The 21,129-nt window shown below is 41.5% G+C and overlaps 1 protein-coding gene across 1 annotated transcript in view; it reads left to right on the top strand.

Moving 5' to 3' along the window:
- Positions 1 to 19,403, top strand: part of akr1a1b (aldo-keto reductase family 1, member A1b (aldehyde reductase)) — a 34,011-nt gene extending 14,608 nt beyond the window's left edge. The window contains exons 2-9 of the mRNA XM_084309915.1: positions 253 to 348; positions 7,943 to 8,062; positions 12,407 to 12,558; positions 14,312 to 14,507; positions 15,359 to 15,558; positions 16,298 to 16,370; positions 18,190 to 18,276; positions 19,089 to 19,403. Of these exons, the coding sequence (XP_084166041.1) occupies positions 268 to 348; positions 7,943 to 8,062; positions 12,407 to 12,558; positions 14,312 to 14,507; positions 15,359 to 15,558; positions 16,298 to 16,370; positions 18,190 to 18,276; positions 19,089 to 19,154 (975 nt within the window). The 5' untranslated portion in view covers positions 253 to 267 and the 3' untranslated portion in view covers positions 19,155 to 19,403. The remainder of the gene's footprint in view (positions 1 to 252; positions 349 to 7,942; positions 8,063 to 12,406; positions 12,559 to 14,311; positions 14,508 to 15,358; positions 15,559 to 16,297; positions 16,371 to 18,189; positions 18,277 to 19,088) is intronic.
- The last annotated feature ends 1,726 nt before the right edge of the window (positions 19,404 to 21,129 follow it).

Raw genomic sequence — 21,129 nt, 5'->3', positions numbered from 1 at the left:
ATATACCATTTGAATGAATAAGCACCACAACTGTATTACGAAAAATAAAGACATAAAAAAGATGTCCTAATATCATAATTATTAGTGGAAAACTGAATACTGCCAAATGCGAATATAACTAAGAGAAATATTGTGATAGTTTGGCCATATCGCCCAGCCCTAACTGTCCGCCTAACAATTGAGATGGTGTTCCATACAACCACACCTCTTTTGGACTGTGACTGATGTCTCTTGATCTGCCTTGTTTTTAAGGTGGTTCCGAGAGCCATGAATGACTTTGCAGTTCTCAACACGGGGCGGAAGATGCCCCTGATCGGACTGGGAACGTGGAAGAGTGAGACAGGAAAGGTACACGCTTCCTCCTTTACAGTCATTCAAATAGCACAACCCAACATATAGATAGACAGGCGAGTGAGAGCCAGCATATAGTATCACCAGGGTTATCAAGTGGGTACCTCCCTTCACAGTGTTTTGTCAAGTTAGGCCCACGACACCTCAGGAAGGCTCAACAGATCTGGCGTCCTAGAACCACCTCCATACCAGCTCTCACTGCCCATGTTAGCCACATGCAGAACTTCCTTGTGTTAATGAATCCTCATGTCGAATAACAATATCACACATGAAACACAAACAACAGAGAATACTCTTACCCATTGTTTACTTTGGCCCCAAACTGACATTATTTCTCCTCAACCAAATCCATGCTTCTTCCAACATCTCCTTTACAGCCTTTGCAAACTCCGCTCGCAAATCCCCAACTCTCCCAATAGTGATATAGTCGATCCTACTACACCCCACGTCTGTCAAACATAGCTTTCCATCCTAGCTGCTCAGAACCGCTGCTAATTCTGCATATCTAAGCTCTTTCCTTTCATAAGCCTCCTCCACTGACTCCTCTCAGGGCACCTGGGAAATAAACTAGCCACTGACTAGCAGACCATAAGACTAGGTCTGGCCTCAAGTTAGTGCTAACTAACACATTTCTTGCGGAATGAGTTTTCCCTCCAAAATCTACCTGCATCTCCCAATCGCGTCTATGCCTTCTACAACGCTGTTCGGTTTCCGGGTTCCTCTGATTGGCCGCTGAGTGACGCGCGAACAGCCAGCCAGCCAGCCAGCCAGCCAGCCAGCCAGCCAGCCAGCCAGCCAGCCAGCCAGCCAGCCAGCCAGCCAGCCAGCCAGCCAGCCAGCCAGCCAGCCAGCCAGCCAGCCAGCCAGCCAGCCAGCCAGCCAGCCAGCCAGCCAGCCAGCCAGCCAGCCAGCCAGCCAGCCAGCCAGCCAGCCAGCCAGCCATCACCGAGCTCCACCGAGCTCTAGTTCTAACCAACTCGATGGAGATCAACCCCGAGGTTGGAAAATCACTTAGATTTCGTAAATATTTACCCGTTTCTCATACGGTTAACGATTCAGAAACAATCATTGCTCATCTCTGTGTGTTTATGTCATTGCAGATGACACTATTTCAATAATGGATGACGGTGAAAGCATACACGCCACCGAGAACAGTTAGTACTCTGTAGATATAACGTCAGCTAGCGAGGTTGCACACCTATATCTTCTACTTTCATGAATTGTTTTCTACTCCTACTCTGCTTTAAAAAGATAATTCCGCACCGTCATCCATTATTGAAATAGTGTCTTGATCTAGCACAGAATAGACGAGCCAGTCATGCTGTTGGTTTTATGATAAACAATGACTTCATAACTTACCTGCTAATGATAACGTTAACTAATCAAAATGATAAAGACACTTTTGCCGCCATGACTGCGTATCAAACCCACCTTGTTGAGCATCTGCAACGACATAAACACACGGAGATGAGCAATGATTGTTTCTGAATCGTTAACCGTATGAGAAACGGTGATGTTGATGATGATGAACTAGAGCTCGGTGAAGGCTGGCTGTTTGCGCGTCACTCAGAGGAACCCGGAAACCAAACGGCGTTGTAGAAGGCATAGACGCCTCCCAATCATTAGCTCCCTTTAGCTGGCCTGACCCATGCCTGCCTAAAAACCTACCACCTCTATATTTCTCTCCCTCGCAGACTAATTGAATGACTGCACTTTCCACTCTTCTTACATCCTGAATTCACCTGTACTCAAAACCTGGTTATCGCCATGTATACCGACCTTGAGAAAGACTAGTCTCACAGTCTGACAGAATATGCCTCAACATTGCCGTCTCTGAACACAATGGACATGACGGTCCCCATCTACCCACATGTTCTGTGGTGATGGCAGCGCATCATACTGTATGTAGCCCCTATAATCAAGACTCGCACTTTCCCATTTCATCCACTGTCCCTGCTTAATCTGAGCCACAGGCTTTGTACACCTCACTACTTCCTCCTGTCAACGTACCTGCTCCATCCCTTTCTGTGGGACCTGTTTTGCTCCATACTGCCCTAAGCCCCCCTGGCCTTGTTGCACCTTACCTACAATGGACCTCATGCTCCAACGGACTAGAGAACACGAGAGAACAAGAACCGACTGGTGGGCGCCCGGGTTCTTAACCTCTTCCACCAGTGCGGTCCATCGGCGGACTGCAAATGACATCACGTCATAAATCAATCTGTCTTGACTGTCTGACAAAAGTATCGTTTTATTTTTCAAACGTATAAACATTAAACATCATAACCATGTCACAACAGCACTTATAATGTAGATTATCATCAATACGTTAGTTTACCAATAGGTTAAAGTGTTATTAGATAGATCTTCGTTTTCGTTTTTCTATTGTTTTGGTCGCGAAAGTCGACCATTTTGGAAAGATTGAATGTCGGGAATTGTAGTTTTTTTAAGAGGACACCGAGAGCTTTCGATGAGCATTGGAATTTTTCCGAACGACACTTCCCAAAGGCCTCTATGGGGCTTCAAGCAAATTACTTCTGTATGAATTTTTAATATCTCTTATTACTCGGGATAATAAACCACAACACTTAACGTTATTGGCATATGTGGGAGCGCAGTTAGTTTGTCTCCCCTATTTCTAGCATGTAGCAACAATCAGATTTGAAATTAGTTTCAAAATGGTGGCACCCTGGCAAAAATAAAAAAGCTACTGTACATACAGTAGATTTCATTATCTGTTCTTATTAGGGATGTCCGATATTATCGGCCGATATCGGCAGTAAAATGTGATATCGGAAAATATCGGTATCGGTTTAAAAAAAAAAAAAAAACAATAACAATATTTGTTATATATATATCCAGTGAAATTATTAGTTACCTGAAATTATTCAGTTTTTTGGACGGGGAAACCCTGCATATATCGGTATCGGTTGATATCGGTTGATATCGGTAGATATCGGTATCAGAAATTAAGAGTTGGACAATATCGGAATATCGGTATCGGTAAAAAAGCCAATATCGAGCATCCCTAGTTCTTATGCATGCCTGGTGATACTAAATCCAAATTGAACATGGGCATTTGAAATATAAGATTTGGCACAATCCATAAATGTGCGAATTGGCTATAATAAGGTAATCTATAAGCCTGCTATTCTATATTCTATAATAATATTTCAAATTGCATTGGTCCGGATGGGAGAATTCAGAACTGTATCTACAAAACCTTCTGTTTAATCATCTTCCCTTTATTCATTTCCTTAGATTTTTTTGTACACATGATCTCAAGAAGGTACTGAACGAGATCAGTGGCAGTCTCCCATGTCTGGTCATTTTTAGCATGGTGTTATTCACTGTCAAAGATGCAAAGAAATTATTCATAGTCTCCTTTGTTTCATCACAATTTAAGCTAGCCTAGTAATAGACACAATATTTCTGACACTGGGAATACATTCACTGAGGTCCATAGATGTCCCTAGATACCAAGAATATGCAAATAGCTTGTAGAAGTGGAGCAATATTCCATTTACTTTCAGAAAATAGGGCTCCGGGCTTAACACATTGGTTGCCAGCCGGATATGACTATTCATCGCTTGGATGCCAGCACGTTAATCAATGGGAGGACGAGCACATTTGCGAGCGATTAAACTATATCTTAAATTATGGCTATGTGTCTAATACACCCGTCGCTTATCAATGACTTGCTTGCAGTCAACATGTACGAAACGGATTGTTTTTTCATCAGTACATTTCTGTTTTATACCGTTTTGAATAAGAGTATAGTTTTGGAGATTTCTAGAAAGAAAAAAAGATTCTGCGAAAATAGCCATTTACTGGAATACACAAAACACGTTGTCATTTTCCGGCTGATTTATGAATAGTTTTCAAATAAATGCTAGATTATCGAGAGTATTTGTGTTCTTATGCACGATACAAAAGCGGGCTGAAAAATCATTTATTCGTGCCACGCTCGGCGCCTAACGCCACACACACACACGTTGTGAACGCTGTGAAAAACAACTCTGATTAACCCAAAACTGGTAACATAGATTCCTTACCTCAGATCAGATGTTCTGCAAAAAGATGAATCCAATTCCTGATCGGCATTCCAAATATTGATCGCGTTTATTGATCCAACGTTATAGTCCGAAACGCATTATCGAAAGCTGCTCCGAGCCTCGCCAGTGAATCTGGTAACAGACACTGCTTGCCAGAGATGGGGAAACCCTGGACCGGAGTTTTTCTCTGATGCACTTTTTCACTCAATCCAATCCAATGATGTGCATTACCATCCGGGAGACGATAGGGGGCGGTATTTGCCCTTTTCGAGCTCAGAGCCATTACCAATGATAACGTCAGGCTGGACGGATGAAAAATTGCTAATAAAAGAAATAACGATTAAATAACGAGAAATCTCGTTATTGGCAACCTACGCATGGCGGCCAATAACGAGAAATCTCGTTGTTGGCAACCAATGTGTTAAGAGGTTAAGGGCTTAATTTGGGAGAAATCTTTGGTGATTGCGTTCACGTCGATTCTATAGACATCCTCGGAATTAAATAATTATAATAATAAGATAAGATAAGATATTCCTTTATTGATCCCCCTTGGGGAAATTCAGGCATCATAGCAGCATGGGGGATGGGGGGGGGGGGGGGTACAGGTAGTAAAAACAACACAAGCAGTGTAAACAAATTCTTGCCCCTCCGGAAGTCCACCACCAGCTCCTTGGTCTTACTGGTGTTGAGTTGGAGGTGGTTGCTGTCACTCCACCCCACAAAGCTCTCCACCAGGGCTCTATACTCCTCCTCATCATCGTCAGTGATGTAGCTTACGATGGAGGAGTCGTCGGAGAACTTCTGCAGGTGGCACCCGCTTGAGTTGCGGTGAAGAGGAAGGGTGACAACACAGTTCCTTGGGGGGCGCCGGTGTTGCTCACCAGTACGTCAGACTGACTGTCCTTTAGTCTAACGTACTGCGGTCTCAGTGAGGTAGTCCTTGATCCAGGCCACCAAGCCGTGCTCCAGCTGCATCACAGGGAGCTTCTCCGCTAGCAGTGACGGCTGGATGGTGTTGAAGGCACTGGAGAAGTCGAAGAACATAATCCTCACTGAGCTGCGCGGCTTCTCCAGGTGCGTGTACGCTCTGTGGAGCATATAGATGATGGCGTCCTCCACCCCGATGTTTGCCTGGTATGCAAACTGCAGGGGGTCGAGGGAGTCACACACCAGGGGCTTGAGATGTTGCAGGACCAGTCTCTCAAACGTCTTCATTACGTGTGACGTCAGAGCAACTGGCCTGTAGTCGTTGAGGGTGCTGGGTCGTCCCTTCTTGGGCACCGGGACAATGCAGGAGGTCTTCCAGAGCTGGGGCACCCTCTCCAGCCTCAGGGAGAGGTTGAAGAGATGTTGGAGCGGTGCTGCCAGCTGCTCCGCACATGCTTTGAGCACCCTGGGATTGGTGTTGTCCTCTGGCCTTATTCACACTAATCTTGGAGAGCTGCCTCCTGACCTGGCTGTTAGTGATGGTCAGGGTTGGGGCTGATGTCTCCATAGGTAGTGTGCATGCTGTTGGCTGGGGTGGTGGGGTTCCACTGCTCATCTTACTGTTGAACGCAGTTGAACCCACACAAATGACAACCGACACGAAGGATAAGTTTTAACGATTTCCATATAAATCTATAGCTTATTAGCAACGATGCAGCAGCCTGATGCAGGAGGCTTGGTGAGGGTGCATACGGAGCTGCGCGCTCCTGGGCAGCTGCGCTCAGCGCACACACACACACACACACAATATGGCATATCTACTGCTGCTGGAAGATATAGCTGATCGTGCACTGAGGAGTGAGTACTGGTACCGCGACCAATGCCATGCGGACCTATTCGCAGAGAGCGATGAGTACCAAGACCTGTGCAATACCCTGGAGCCCGCACTGAGAAGCCGGACCTCTGATGTCACATGTCCCCATTTCTTTTTCACTTCAGCCGCTCTGCACTCCTCTCCTGACACCTGTTAACTCGTCCCATGCCGCTTCTTTTGGGTGGCCTTGTACCCATAGTGACACTACTAAATAAAATGTCACGCTAAGATGTCATGTTCTACAGTATGACTCACTAGTCTACTATAGGGTCTTTATACTATCACTGTACATAAATTAATACTACAACTATGTACAGTACATGCATCTGATGAGCACTATTACTCAGTAGTATTTATATATTTTAAAGCCAGTTTAAACACCTGTGCATTGTATGTTACTATTGCACTTTACTATTACATTTGTACTCTGGTTTGATGCCAAACTTATTTTCGTTGTAATGTACTTATAATGACAATACATTTGAATCTAATCACAAATTGCTTTCGCGCTTTTACACACGGTCCTGTGCATAACCCTATAAGGAGCTGGCGGGGTGTTTCTGTATGCAAATTCAGGTGTACGAGAATGCGCTTTCAGTTTAAGAATGAGTGACGTTCTTCATTCAGGGGAGCGCAGCTGAGCACACTTTAGCCATTTACGAACACCTTTTCACGCATTCAGGCATCCGGAGAAGATCTTTCGTAAATTTGTTCTTACAAACTACTTACGATGATAGTTGATGTACACTTTCAATCATGAGGTCCAATGTCTGTATGCCTAAGAGCTGCCTCTGTTTCCTGTACTGCCTGTCTTTGTTTCCATTTCCTCCCTATAGTTGTTGGATTTAGAAAAGAATAAAATGATCAAGTAGATCTGGACCAGAATTTTTACCTCATTTGGGTGAAAGAGCTCACACAAACATTTTATGAACCCACAAAGTCGGAAAAGTTTTGGCATTTTAAAAGCAGAAACATTGTGGTTATGGAAAATTATAAATGTCAGTTTTGGCCATTTTTCTTTTGTTTCAACGTCAACATGTTCAGCGTCAAGTTTGGCTGTTGGTAGATCTAGATACCTTTTTTATTAACGGAATAATAACCCAAGCAATTCTGTCCAAGTGCCCCTGAGCAAGGGTATTGTACATGTGTACCAACCTTCTCCAAGGACGGGTATTGAAAAGTAGCTAAGATTAGCTCAAATACTGTGCTAGAACACAGCGGACAGTTGCTTGCAATATGTCATTGTGGCTGCATTTGTCCTTGTAAAAATAAAAGCATACACATATAATTTCCTGAGAAGTTCAGATGATAGACAATAGTTAGTCAAATCAAGTCCAGCGTCGGGGAAATTTAAATCTATTCAATAACAACAACAAAATGTAGGCCTCCAGTTAAACATAGACACTGACAATTGATCATGGATTGCACTACATGTCTTGCATAAGTCATAGAAATTGTTGCAGAAATATGTACTAGAAAGTAGCAACCCTGTATCCAGTGCAACTGTAGAATATGTTTATTTATCAACTGTCAAATATGTTTATATTTATCAACTGTAGAATATGTTTATATTTATAAACTGTAAAATATGTGTTTATATTTATTAACTGTAGAAGGTGGGAATATTATTACATGCCAGGTCTCAAGACAAAAAGACATTTAGCAGTCCCTGAGAGCACAACGTTTGATTTTCTCGTGAATGGTTATCTCTTTCTTTCCCTCTCCAACATCTCAGGTGAAGCAGGCGGTCATTTGGGCTTTGCAGAACGGGTATCGCCACATCGACTGTGCTTCCATTTACGGCAACGAGGTTGAGATCGGAGAGGCTCTAGAGGAGACGCTCGGGCCTGGCAAGGTAAGCCAACCAGCTAAGGTCACAGGTTCCCCACACCCTCCATCTGTACCTGTGTCTGTCCATCCAAAATGCATTGTGGTGTTTGTCACCAGGGTTCCTGTGGGGTCTTAAAAAGTCTTACATTTAATAATCAGAATTCTAGGCATTTAAAGGTTTTAAATATGATTTTGATAGGTCTTAAACATTTATTGGATTAGGAAGTTGCGCTGTATCGTGTTTAAATGTTTGTGTTCGTGTTTGGGAGAAAATGAAATCAGTATGGCCAAAATATGTTTAGCAGCCAATCAGAATAGAGCTATGAAACGGAGGGCGCTGCTGCTGGGCAGGGAAGGAAGGACATTAACCTTTTGCCTACAGGCCTCAAAACTCAAATGTATCAAGACACTTTCGCTATTTTACCAGCAAAACTATTCTTTTGAACAGAAAAGGAACTCTCAAAATGATGGTTACCTGAAAATAACCGTTACAGTTTTTCACAATTGCTAAAACACAAAACCCAATACCCTAAACCAAATGACCAGTTCCCTAAGCACATTCAATAAAACGAGCCCCCATTTGCCAAAACCATAAACACATTTCACCTGTAGACACAATTCACAAAACTCATCCCCCTTTCTCACAACTCTAAACACATTTTGTCCTACTAAAACACATGTTGCAAACATCTCTGATCATTGATTGATTGATTGAAAACGTTATTAACCGATTGCAGAATGGGTACAGTACAGTTCAATACATACAATTGTTAAGGGGATGCAGACCAGAGAAAGACTTTCGTCTTGTTTACATCAGGGTCCCCCATTTTCAATTCATCGTAACATATATGACATACAGATAGACAGTACTGCTACATCTATACATTTATGACGTACCAGATTTGCAAATACAGTACTGTTTGTGATACGAAAAGAGTCCAGAAAAGAAGTATATACATTTGACGTAGAAACTGTACATTGGAGGAGGTTGGGTAGGTGGGGGGGGGGGGGGGGTACTGTACATTGGAGGAGGTTGGGTTGGGTGGGGGGGGAGGTTGGGTAGGAGGGGTGGGTGGGGGACACTGTACAACTGTACAAGCAAAACTGGGGGGGGGGTTGTGTTAGGACATTTACAGGGGCCAGTTTCGAATTGCAGTCTCCCGTAGGTGTTTTTTGAGTGTTTTTGAAAGTGGGTAGTGATTCACATTCCTTTACAGCTTTGGGTAGGGCGTTCCACATTGATGTGGCATAATTGCGAAACTTGTTTAGTCCCTTGTTTGAGCCGAATCTGGGTTTAACATGATTTGTGGAGCTCCCTCTGGTGTTGTGATCGTGGTATTTACTGACCTTTGGGAAGTATTTTGACATGTACATGGGTACCTTGGTCGTGTAGTGTATCTTGTAGACCAGGCCCATTGCAAGTTGCTGTACTCTGTCGTCTACTCTAAGCCATCCTAGGTTGTCAAAGTGGGCAGGGGTGAGGTGGGTTCTAGGAGTAAGGTCAAGCAGTAGTCTGACCAGTTTGTTTTGAGATGTTTGTAATTTTGTTTTTAGCGCCTTTGAGGTGCTTTGGTACCATGAGGTGCAAGCATAGTCGTAGTACCCTTGAATGAGTGCTCCTGCCAGAGTCTTCAGGGTATTCTTGTTTACCAGTGAGGAGATCCGGTACAAGAATCGAGTTCGTTGGTTGACTTTTTTTATTACATTGGATGCCATTTTGTCACAGGAAAGATTTGCCTCTAGGATTGAACCCAGGTAGGTAATATCTTCTTTCCTTGTGACAATATTGTCACCCACTGTAACTGAGAAGCCGTCGGTCTTGCTGAGTTTGTTATTTGAACCAAAGAGAATGGACTCTGTTTTGCCCATGTGTAATGATAGTTTGTTATCAGCGAGCCATATGCAGATTTTGCTTAGTTCCGAGCTGAGGGTTTTTTCAACCTGTAACTTGTTCTTGTCAGAGACCAGCAGGGCTGAGTCGTCCGCAAACAAGAACAAGTTGCAGTCACAAGCTGACGACATGTCATTTGCATAAATTAGGAACAGTAGCGGACCTAGTATGCTTCCTTGTGGAACACCACAGCTTACTGTGAGGGGGGGGGGGATAGGGTACCGTTTACCTCCACCATCTGCTCTCTCCCCTCCAGGTAGGATTGCATCCAGCTCACTGATAGACTATCAAAACCAATTGCTTTTAGCTTGTCAATCAGAATGGTGTGATTGACAGTGTCGAAGGCCTTTTGTAGGTCTAGCATGACCATGCCGCAGTATTTGCCCGCGTCCACCTCTTGTTTGATGTGGTCGTTTAAATAGAGAAGGCATGTGTCAGTGGAGTGGGATGTTCTGAAGCCAGATTGGAATTTGTAGATTAGATTTTTTTTCCGCAAGATATTTTTCGACCTGTTCGTATACAATTTTTTCCATGACTTTCGAGATGGAGGTAAGGATAGAAACAGGGCGGTAGTTGCCTGGGTCTAATTTACTGCCTTTTTTGTGCAGGGGTGTTACTCTTGTAATTTTGAAGTCCTTGGGGACGTGTCCCTGTTTTATGGAGAGGTTTATTATGTGTGTGATGACTGGGGTGATGGCGGCTGCTGAGTCTCTGAGGAATTTGGAGGGGATGTTGTCATGGCCAGTGGCCTTGTTAGGTCAAATGTGCACATTGAAGCTCATGTGATGCAAAATGATAGCCACAATCAGCAAAAGTGTTGTTGTGTGTAATGGATTCTCCGTAGTGTTTAAACATGTTTGCATTGAGTTGTGATAACTGTATTTTCTTAGTAATTTCTTTTGTATTTGAAAATGCACCAATAATTACAGTAAACTTCAACAATGAACATATCCACTGTTCTGACACTGATAAACTTTAGCATGACATATAATCTAATTTGGTTAAGTTGTTTAACTTTTGCATGCTATATATTACATATTTTGAGCCCAAGATTAGGAGTATAGCATTTTGCATTATGACCAAAGAACACTTTCAATCTCTTTTTTGATCAGAAGGTTTTAGTTTGGCAGCATTATTTAATGATGACTGTTGTATATTGAAAATGCAGCAATGACTTACGTAAGCAATTGTGAAAAACTGTAACATACTGTAATTGTTTGAAATATCTAATGTTCTTGTACTGTGATAAACTTTTGCATTTTACTATTATCTGATTTGACACTAGTATTTTTATTTTGCATGCTATATTACATGTTTAACCCAAAGTTAACAGTATAGTCACTTTAAACAAACAACTCACTGCAGCACCCACTTTAGAACACCTAAACACACTTTATATTTATTGGTAAACAATTTGCACTACAACCCATACCTCATTACACCTTACTGTAAATTTTACCTAAATTGTACCTCATCCCATTTCTGCTTTGTACTGTATAGTATATTGTATTGTAACTCAGTTACTTCTACTCTGCATTGTACATTGTATATATACTGAACACTTTTGTCTACGTACTTGACTTCTATTTTATACTTACTATACTTATTTTATACTTATCTATTTGTATCTAGCACAATCTCTGGAGCAAAACAGAAAGCATTTTATATAAAAGTATTCTGTACTTCTGTATGACAACTAATAAAGAAACTTGAAAACTTGAGAAACTTGTATAGCGTTCTGTGCAGTAAGAGTTTTGCACATTGAAACTCTGATGTGCAAAATGAGTCGAATCAATCATAAAAATTCTTTACATACTATTCCTATGAACCACACAAATCTATAAATGCCCAATACATATATTTTAAGAACAGTAAACTGTAAAAAGAACATTCTCACACTCTGAACATTGTGTTTTAAATTATTTGTTGTTTTGTGTAATGATGTTAATACTGTTTACATTTTTGAAGGCCTTGAGAGGGATATTGGTGTCAAAGTTAGCTTTTGAGCATATGGGCAACTGTTTTGGTGTGATCGTTTGGTTTTGAAAAGAGACTGAGGTTTTGTGTATGTAGCTTGAGAAGTGTTTTGTGTTTAGAGTTTTGGGAAAGGGGAAGGCAGTTTCATGAAATGTGTTATTAGTTAGTGAAAGAGTATACGAAATTCGTAGAAAACTGGAACCTCAGTATTGTGCTGGTTTTTGATTTCCCACCCTGGGTTTAGATACTGCAAGGTTCTCAGGAGAGGCTACTTAGAATTATTATTATCATTTTCTTTTTTTTAAACATCATGATGCATTGATATGGAAATGTGAAATCAAACGGCATCAATCTGTGAAATTACTGCGTGATATTATTCAAAAGGTTTATCAAAATAAAATAAAAATGACTGACATATAAACATAGTTCTGTTGATTAAATCAAACCGTGGTCAAAATGTCAGAATTTATGACGCATCCTGTGTGTTTGTGGCGCTACCAGGCTCTGAGGCGAGAGGACGTGTTTGTGACGTCTAAGCTGTGGAACAGCCGGCACCATCCAGACGACGTGGAGCCTTCCCTCCTGAAGACCCTGAAGGACCTGAAACTGGAGTACCTGGACCTGTACCTCATCCACTGGCCCTATGCCTTCCAGTGAGCAGACCCACTCGTCCTCTCCCAGCTCAGACCCTGCTTTCCTAATAGACCCACGATTACAAAATAAAGTTCACTTTTATGAAAATGAAAATGAAAAAAAAAACATTTATTCAAAATATACAATAAAGATTTACATAAGTAGAGAAAGAAAAGAAAACTAGGGATGGGTACCTTTCACATTTGAACCGATACCGGTACCGGTACCTGTGAATCGATACCGGTACCCAACGGTACCTTTTTTCCGGTACTTTAGTCTCAAGAAATTTAATTACCTACCTCAGTCGTAAAAAAAAGAAATCCAAACTTCAAATAACTACAATATTGTGCGTGTGAACGTTGACATGAAGAAAAAAAATTAAAAAAAAAAAATTATAATTTCTTTTTTTTTTCGGTTTCTCACTTGATTCGATACTCGGTAGTACCGACGTGTTTCGGTTCGGTGCCTCAAAAGTACCGAATTCGGTACCCATCCCTACTAAAAACCCACCCTATACTGTTGTGGAATATTTTCCCCCAACAGTCACGAAATACACTCTAAATACAACTCCAAAACTTTCCTGTAAACATGTTGTGACCTGTGTATTTACCACGTGGAGAAAAACATTTATTATAATTAGACATTTTTGTTTCCTAAGCAGTAATATACTCTGAACAATTTTTTGCCGAACCACTGCTGCCTGGGTGCAGTGATTTCATCACCTCAAAAGCCCTGTTGTTTTTTGAAAAACGGGAGTTGTATTTGGAGTGTATTTCGTGACTGTTGGAAACTAGGCTACACTGGCACACCTACTTCTAGTGAATGACGCTAAGCTAGGCTAACGGCGCATCTGTTCCCTAAGCCTAATGCATGCACAGAGAAGAAAAGGGTATGCATCTGCTTATCTAACTCCAGGGTAGATGGCAAATAAGCAAATTTCCCCAAAAGTTGGCGTGTTCTTTTAAGACTGTCGCCTAGTGTCTTGACTAGTTAAAGCTTTGTACAGAGAAATATGTATTTAGAACAGAGAAACATGCCTTTTTTCTATAACACTACCCACCCCCCTGAGTTACCACCACTATTTTACCTCAATTTACAGTGGATTTCAACTGTACCGTCAGATTATTCCATATTGTAATTGTTGCCTCGTTTGCTCCATGTATGCGAGCTGTCGAAAGCTCCAAATACACAATGTCCAAATACATCAATTCCCTAATAGACCCATAGACCAGGGGTTCCCAAACCTTTGCGTCATGGGACCCAAAAGATACATTTGGTATCTCCCTGGGACCCTAACGTACAATAATACATAATGCCATCTAAATTAGTAAACCTTTTATAAAGACAAATCACTCAAAGAACAATTAATTTAAATACATGACAATATATTTAAATCAAATTTGTTTGTTTGAAAATTCACAGAAACATAAAAATGTTCACATCACTCTTCATCATATTTATTCGTACATGGAATTGTTAGTCCAACAGTACATATATTTATCTTAATATGATCCACTAAATTCCATGTCCGAAAGGAACGGGAAGAAGAAGATTCTTACTGTACCTGCCCCTACACACATACAGTACACTGATATACTGTACATAGTGCAATGTCTACCAAACCAAACAAAATGTACATACCCTACTTATTTAGCAGAAATGGAAACATCAACACTTCACTCTTCTTTTGTATCACTAGCCCATCCCTCAGCCATCCTCCCTCAGCCTTAGTCCTGCTCAACCATGTTCCCCTCTCTCCTCTGATCCCACCAGACGAGGTGATGTTCCTTTCCCCAAAAAAGAGGACGGCAGCATGCTGTACGACGACACGGACTACAAGCTGACCTGGGCCGCCATGGAGAAGCTGGTGGGCAAGGGGCTCGTCAGAGCCATCGGCCTGTCAAACTTCAACAGCCGGCAGATCGATGACGTCCTGTCCGTAGCCAGCATCAAGCCCACCGTTCTTCAGGTAGGGGAGCAGCAGGGCATAGGCCACTCACAGGTGACTTCAGTTTTTCCTGCAGCTCTAGGAAAATGAATGGACTATTAATAGATCGCTCCTAGCTTCGTCTGTGGTCCCGTGAACAAAGTCTTCTAATATACATTTCTCTCTCTGATAAGGCAGTGGATTTAGAATTTTAAGCAGTTTTAAAAAAAAAAACGCCAAAACTAGCTTAGCATTGTAGATCAGGTCACCCAACATCAGCAGCTTCCGGTCATTTAGGGTCAAAATTGGAACATTAAAGGTGCTCTAAGTAGTATTTATTTGTTCAAATAAGTGGTCGACATGTTAAAATAATAGCTCTACATTCTGACAGCCATCACTGATATAGAGGGTCTGGTCAGTAACGTGGGTCTCCCAGTCCCTCCGCTCTGTAGTAAATAGAAAATCTGCTGGTATCATGTTCCCAGTTGATCCAATCAGGAGAGAGAACCCTAGATATTTGTACTTATTTCAAGAAATCTTGCCAAGCCAGATTTGCTTACTGCACTGGCAGATCATTTGACTTGTTTCAAGCACATATTTGCTTAAAACTAGTTTTTATTTCTTATTTTTGTCAGACCATTTTTACAGTGTGGAGTTCTCTCTCCTGATTGGATAAAGTAGGAACAGGATACTAGGAAATGTATTTTCAGTTTATTGCGGAGTGGAGGGACTGGGAGACCTGTGTTACTGACCAAACACTCTATATATAATATCAGTGATGACCGATGAATGGAGAACTACTATTTTAACACGTAGAACACTTTATTTTAATAAGAAAATACCACTTACAGCTCCTTTTAACATGCGACGTGTGTCTCTCCCCGGTTCTGCAGGTGGAGGGCCATCCGTACTTGGCCCAGGTAGAGCTGCTGGCCCACTGTCGGGACAGGGGCCTGGTGATGACGTCCTACAGCCCGCTGGGCTCCCCGGACCGAGCCTGGAAACAGCCCAACGAGCCGGTTCTGCTGGACGAGGCGGTCATTGCCACCATGGCTACCAAATACAGCAAGTCCCCGGCTCAAATCATCCTGAGGTGAGTGACTGTACCACCTGTACCTAGTCATCAGCATCTGTGAGTCATTCACAGTTTTACAGTCTTTTTCTCAACACTGCATTGTAGTTCAATTACTATTTTATACCTACACTTCTTGGCCAGAAATAGTTAGAGGAACACGCCAGCATTATGGGAAATGCGCTTACGGTCTTCTCCAGAGTCAGACAATAAGATGGATACCAATTTCCTCTCTGTGCATTCGGTAGAAAGCTATCAGTTTTTTAGCACAAATGAATGGGAGGGATACGGATCAGCTAGCCTAGCTGTTGGCCAAAAACACCTCTCCCGGAGTTTTAAGCTAGGCTGGTGCTTATATATACACACTGTATATACTATTTGATTGTATATTATTGTACATAATACTGTGCATACATCAGAATAGCACATTACTCAGTAGCTTCTGTTTTGTTCGGTGGTTCAATGATGAGTCCTTGATCATGAACACTAGCACCTTTATTTACTCCAGGTTACATGTTAGTCATGCAGGTAATCCAAGATGGTCGTTCTTACTTGTTCTTGCTAGTTCCTAGTGGCGCAAAGGAATAATAACATCCCTAATCATCACAGTTTCATTATATATTCGATTTAATCACTTGTCTACATTTAATCACACTGTATATTGTTATGCACTTTACTGTTACCTCAAACTCTGTTTAGATGTCAACTTATTTTCGCTGTACGACGACCTTTGAACCTAATCTAATGTTATCCCTGGCAGGTGGCAGACACAGCGAGGAGTGGTCACGATCCCTAAGAGTGTCACGGAGTCCAGAATCAAAGAGAATCTGCAGGTTGGTTTTCTGGTGTTCATATGAGACGTTGGCAGGAAATTGTGGCAGAAAACTTTTTCATGGTTTCTGCGGGGTCTTAAAAAGTATTAAATTCATGATTCTCAATTTAAGGCCTTAAACGGTATTAAAAAGTCTTAAATTTCATTTGCACTGCATTTTTTGGGCAGCCTGGCTGTTGAGAGATTAAATAATAATAAATATATGAAATGTTTTTGTATTCAAGTCTTTTGCAGAGCTTTTATTGAATGCGCAAGAATAAAAATTTGCTGAAAAAGAAAAAGATTATTATTAAAAGAATTATTTTAGTAAGTACGGTAATAGGGCTGTACCAAATATAATCTTCTTGGTTTCTCACATTTTAATGTTCTGTTGAGGTTTTCGAATGCAGGTGTTCCAGTGTTCGCTGTGACAGCATCATTAGGGAGTAAGGTTACATGGGATATCTATGTTAAATTATTTTTATCTATTTAATTAGATCATGATTAGATCTAATTGCTTTTTTAATGTGTTTTGTCAATAGCTGCTGCTATGCAAAAGCTAATGAGGATCTAAATAAAACAGACAAAACAAACTAACCAGATACTTGACTTTATCCCTGCCAAACATAATTTTAGAATAGAGTGCAAAGAAACTATAAAAGAAGGAAGGGTCATCACATCAGAAAACCAGTGTTCTATGCTCTGCTTGATGCCAGACTTTGGTGCCAGTTCTATAGACCTGTTCGCTGTATATGTCAGACTCCGTGTGCGCACGCATCACCGGAGCAGAAAGGAACGTAATCCTGGTCAGAACAACGGGGCAGACTACAATATATTTGCATTTGTTAGCCATGCTAGCGATCTAAACAATCAATCCATGCCAAAGCTAGATATGTAAAAGGTGAAAGACACTCACAGCCATGCTGATTTGGCAAAATTACATCCAGCCATTTTTGTTTGAAACAACTTTTGGTCAAGGGAGTGCCATGGTTTCTCCATAGAGCCCCTTCATATTATTTTAGCGCAGCAGCTCGCGCAGGTAGAGGGCAACTTAGTCATGTGACTCGGTTGATATTGCTGATTGGCTCGAACACGGTTTGTATACAGCAAACAGGTCTATTGAAGCCTATATTAAAATGTATATATAACTATCTGAGGAAATATACATCAACCAATATATCAAACATTAGTTTGTTAACAATTAGGGATGTCCGATATTATAGGCCGACCGATATTATCGGCCGATATCGGCAGTAAAATGTGATATCAGAAAATATCGGTATCGGTTTAAAAAAAAAAAAAACAATAACAATATTTGTTATATATATATCCAGTGAAATTATTAGTTACCTGAAATTATTCAGTTTTTTGGACTGGGAAACCCTGCATATATCGGTATCGGTTGATATCGGTATCGGAAATTAAGAGTTTGACAATATCGGAATATCGGTATCGGTAAAAAAAGCCAATATCGAGCATCCCTATTAACAATGCAACACATTGCCTATGATTCTGACATCCGAGGTAACAACCTGTTTAAATGACGGGTCATAAAGAGGAGACTGCTGATTCCATTCAACTCGCCGTCGGCCGAACTGGACATTTTCACACTTGGCACTAATGTGCGTGCTACACAGTGACCTGATGACCCTTCCTTCTTTTATAGTTTCCTTGGAACAGTGTGGTTGTTTTAACCGCCAAAGTGTCTAGTGGAGTAGATGGAACAAAACGTACCAGCCACAGGCGACAGTGACTGGCATGTGGCTTGTAGTCATCTCCTAACCCTGAAGAACGAGGCTCGTTTACAGGCGCCAGTTGACGTTGCATTTGTTTGTCATCAGGTGTTCGACTTTACCCTTGAAGCGGAGGAGATGAAGAGCATAATGGAATTGAACAAAGGCTGGCGCTACATAGTACCAATGATCCAAGTGAGTAGCCTCAGAGCGCCCCCCAGTGGTTAATGTTGGGAGGTAGTCTATACTGTGTGAAGTAAACTTGATGAACTCATGTCTCTGCAGCAGTATGTAGTCAGTTGCTCAGTTTTAGAATGAAGGTTATTCTAGAACCCTAGTTTATGATTACTGGCAAAGCATCTTACTTCGCCTATTAGACTATGCGCACGCCTATTGCGCACGTTGAAATAACTTTTCATGCACCTTACATCTAACTAGCCACGCCCACTGCCAGGTGTAGTGGCCATGCTCACCCTTCCAAGCCCAAATTTCACACCGAAAAAGCAAGACGCTTTGTCAGTAATCATATAACTAGGGTTATAGAATAACCGCTATATTTCATACTGGCTTCGTGTCTCGCTTCGCCTATTGGACTAATGGACGAAAAGCAAACACGTAGCCCCGATAAATGTACCCCCTGAGGTCCCTTCAAGACCATCGAAAGCGTGGATGGTCCTAGCCCCACACTCATCCTAACGAGGAGCATAAGATAGAACACCGACACTGCGTAACACCAGGGCGCAGCTCCCTAAAACGCACGAGATGTGATACAAATATATAGTAGGCACATTTGTGACTGTTACACCCCGGACGAGTAGCACTGCAATGCACAGAGCACTCGCAATTAACTCTTATATCCCGCTAAATTGCAGACTAATATTCCGCCTCCGTGAATAATATGGTCCAAAACAAATTATTCCCCATCCCTCAACCGCTGTGGTGACGGTGAGGAACAGGACACGTCACAAGCGCTCACCCTTAGCCTACTGTCTCTCTGGTTCTTGCAGGTTGATGGAGAGAGTGTCCCCAGGGATGCAGGACATCCACACTACCCTTTCAATGACCCCTACTGACGACTCTACACTGCTGCCTGCTTTTGTGCCTTGGGAACCCCCCTCCCCTCCTACACACCTTCACGCACCCCCCTTCATCCCTTTTCCAGCTCCTCTCAACTGAACTAGTTTCATTTGGATATGGTAAAAAAGAAAACCCTGCACTTAATCATATGACATTTGAGATTATAGGTCATGATTTGAATCATTGAAAATAGGGTATGACTGAATGCATACATGTTATTTTTAATAAAGTTTTTTGTTACTTCCCTTGTTCAGTGCTTTCTTGCTTGGCCTACATGGTATTGTGTATTCCCTCTATTTACCACGAAGTAGGACCGGCTGTCCTTGACTAATGGAGCTTTGGCGTTAGTTCATGCAGGACATGGAACTCCTACTGATCAGATAATCATGCTCAACAGAGGGGTCCATGAAGCTGCTCATGCTGCCTCTTGATGCACAACGGCGTTCATTAAGACACCCTCCAGCACCCCAGCCTCCAGCTGCAGCAATCTATTTATCATCTACATGTCATGCTGGCTTCATGTCTCAATATCACATCATCTATTTTATCATCTAGATATGATCTGTACATTCATGTCATGCTGGCTTCATGTCTCAACATCATATATTTTATCATCTAGATATGATCTGTACATGTCATGCTGGCTTCATGTCTCATTATCACATCTATTTTATCATCTAGATATGATCTGTACATGTCCTGCTGGCTTCATGTCTAAATATCACATATATTTCATCATCTAGATATGATCTCTACATGTCATGCTGGCTTCACATCTCATTATCACATCTATTTTATCATCTAGATATGATCTGTACATGTCATGCTGGCTTCATGTCTAAATATCACATATTAAATCATCTAGATATGATCTCTACATGTCATGCTGGCTTCACATCTCATTATCACATCTATTTTATCATCTAGATATGATCTGTACATGTCATGCTGGCTTCATGTCTAAATATCACATATATTTCATCATCTAGATATGATCTCTACATGTCATGCTGGCTTCACATCTCATTATCACATCTATTTTATCATCTAGATATGATCTCTACATGTCATGCTGGCTTCACATCTCATTATCACATCTATTTTATCATCTAGATATGATCTCTACATGTCATGCTGGCTTCACATCTCATTATCACATCTATTTTATCATCTAGATATGATCTGTACATGTCATGCTGGCTTCACGTCTCATTATCACATCATCTATTTTATCTAGATATGATCTCTACATGTCATGTCTCAAGTGTCGGTATCGTCTGAGGATGTAGTTGCTAAGGTTCTGCTCTGGATGGTCCCATGGACTTTTATTTGCACTCTCAGCCAAAAATGTTGCAGGCTTGCATTGGATTTGCACTGAAAGCATCTTGATAACAGCCTGTATAACATTCAGGCTTTCAATGACCATTTGTTCCATTTTCATAACATCATTTGATAGAATTATGAAAGAATTTGATCGTTCTTTCATGGAAAAACCTTGAAAGATATGAACATACCAGTATATCTATCAATATTGTACTCTAGCCATAGTGGACAGCTTTACAGTATATCATTTAAGAAAGGAATTGGTTTTTGGCTCATTGAAGCTACAACTTTTAAGATTTTCTGATCACTGATTTTTCTTTAATTTGCCTCAAACACACACTTAAAGGTAGAATCTGTAATGTCGTCAAACGGTAACCTCTCGGGCAGGCAAAAGAGCCCTGCTTGGTATTGCACTTTGTTTATTTTGTTTTGTTTTAGTATGATGTTTGTGTTGGAGTTTAGTAACTTATTTTACTGTGCATTTCTCCAGACCGCTTGGAAGAGCCTGAGGTGTGGCCAGCAATAGCAACCCATCCCCACTCAAATCCAACTCACACATCATACCAAAACACAAGTGCAATACCAAACAGGGCTCTTTTGCCTAGAGTTTACAGAGTCTACTGTGATTGAGTTTCATTGACCAGCATG

This window comes from Notolepis coatsorum (assembly GCF_963971535.1).
Source record: "Notolepis coatsorum genome assembly, chromosome: 3".
Taxonomy (NCBI): domain Eukaryota; kingdom Metazoa; phylum Chordata; class Actinopteri; order Aulopiformes; family Paralepididae; genus Notolepis; species Notolepis coatsorum.
The sequence above is the reverse complement of the archived record's forward strand: the minus strand, read 5'-3'. Positions and strand labels throughout refer to the sequence as shown.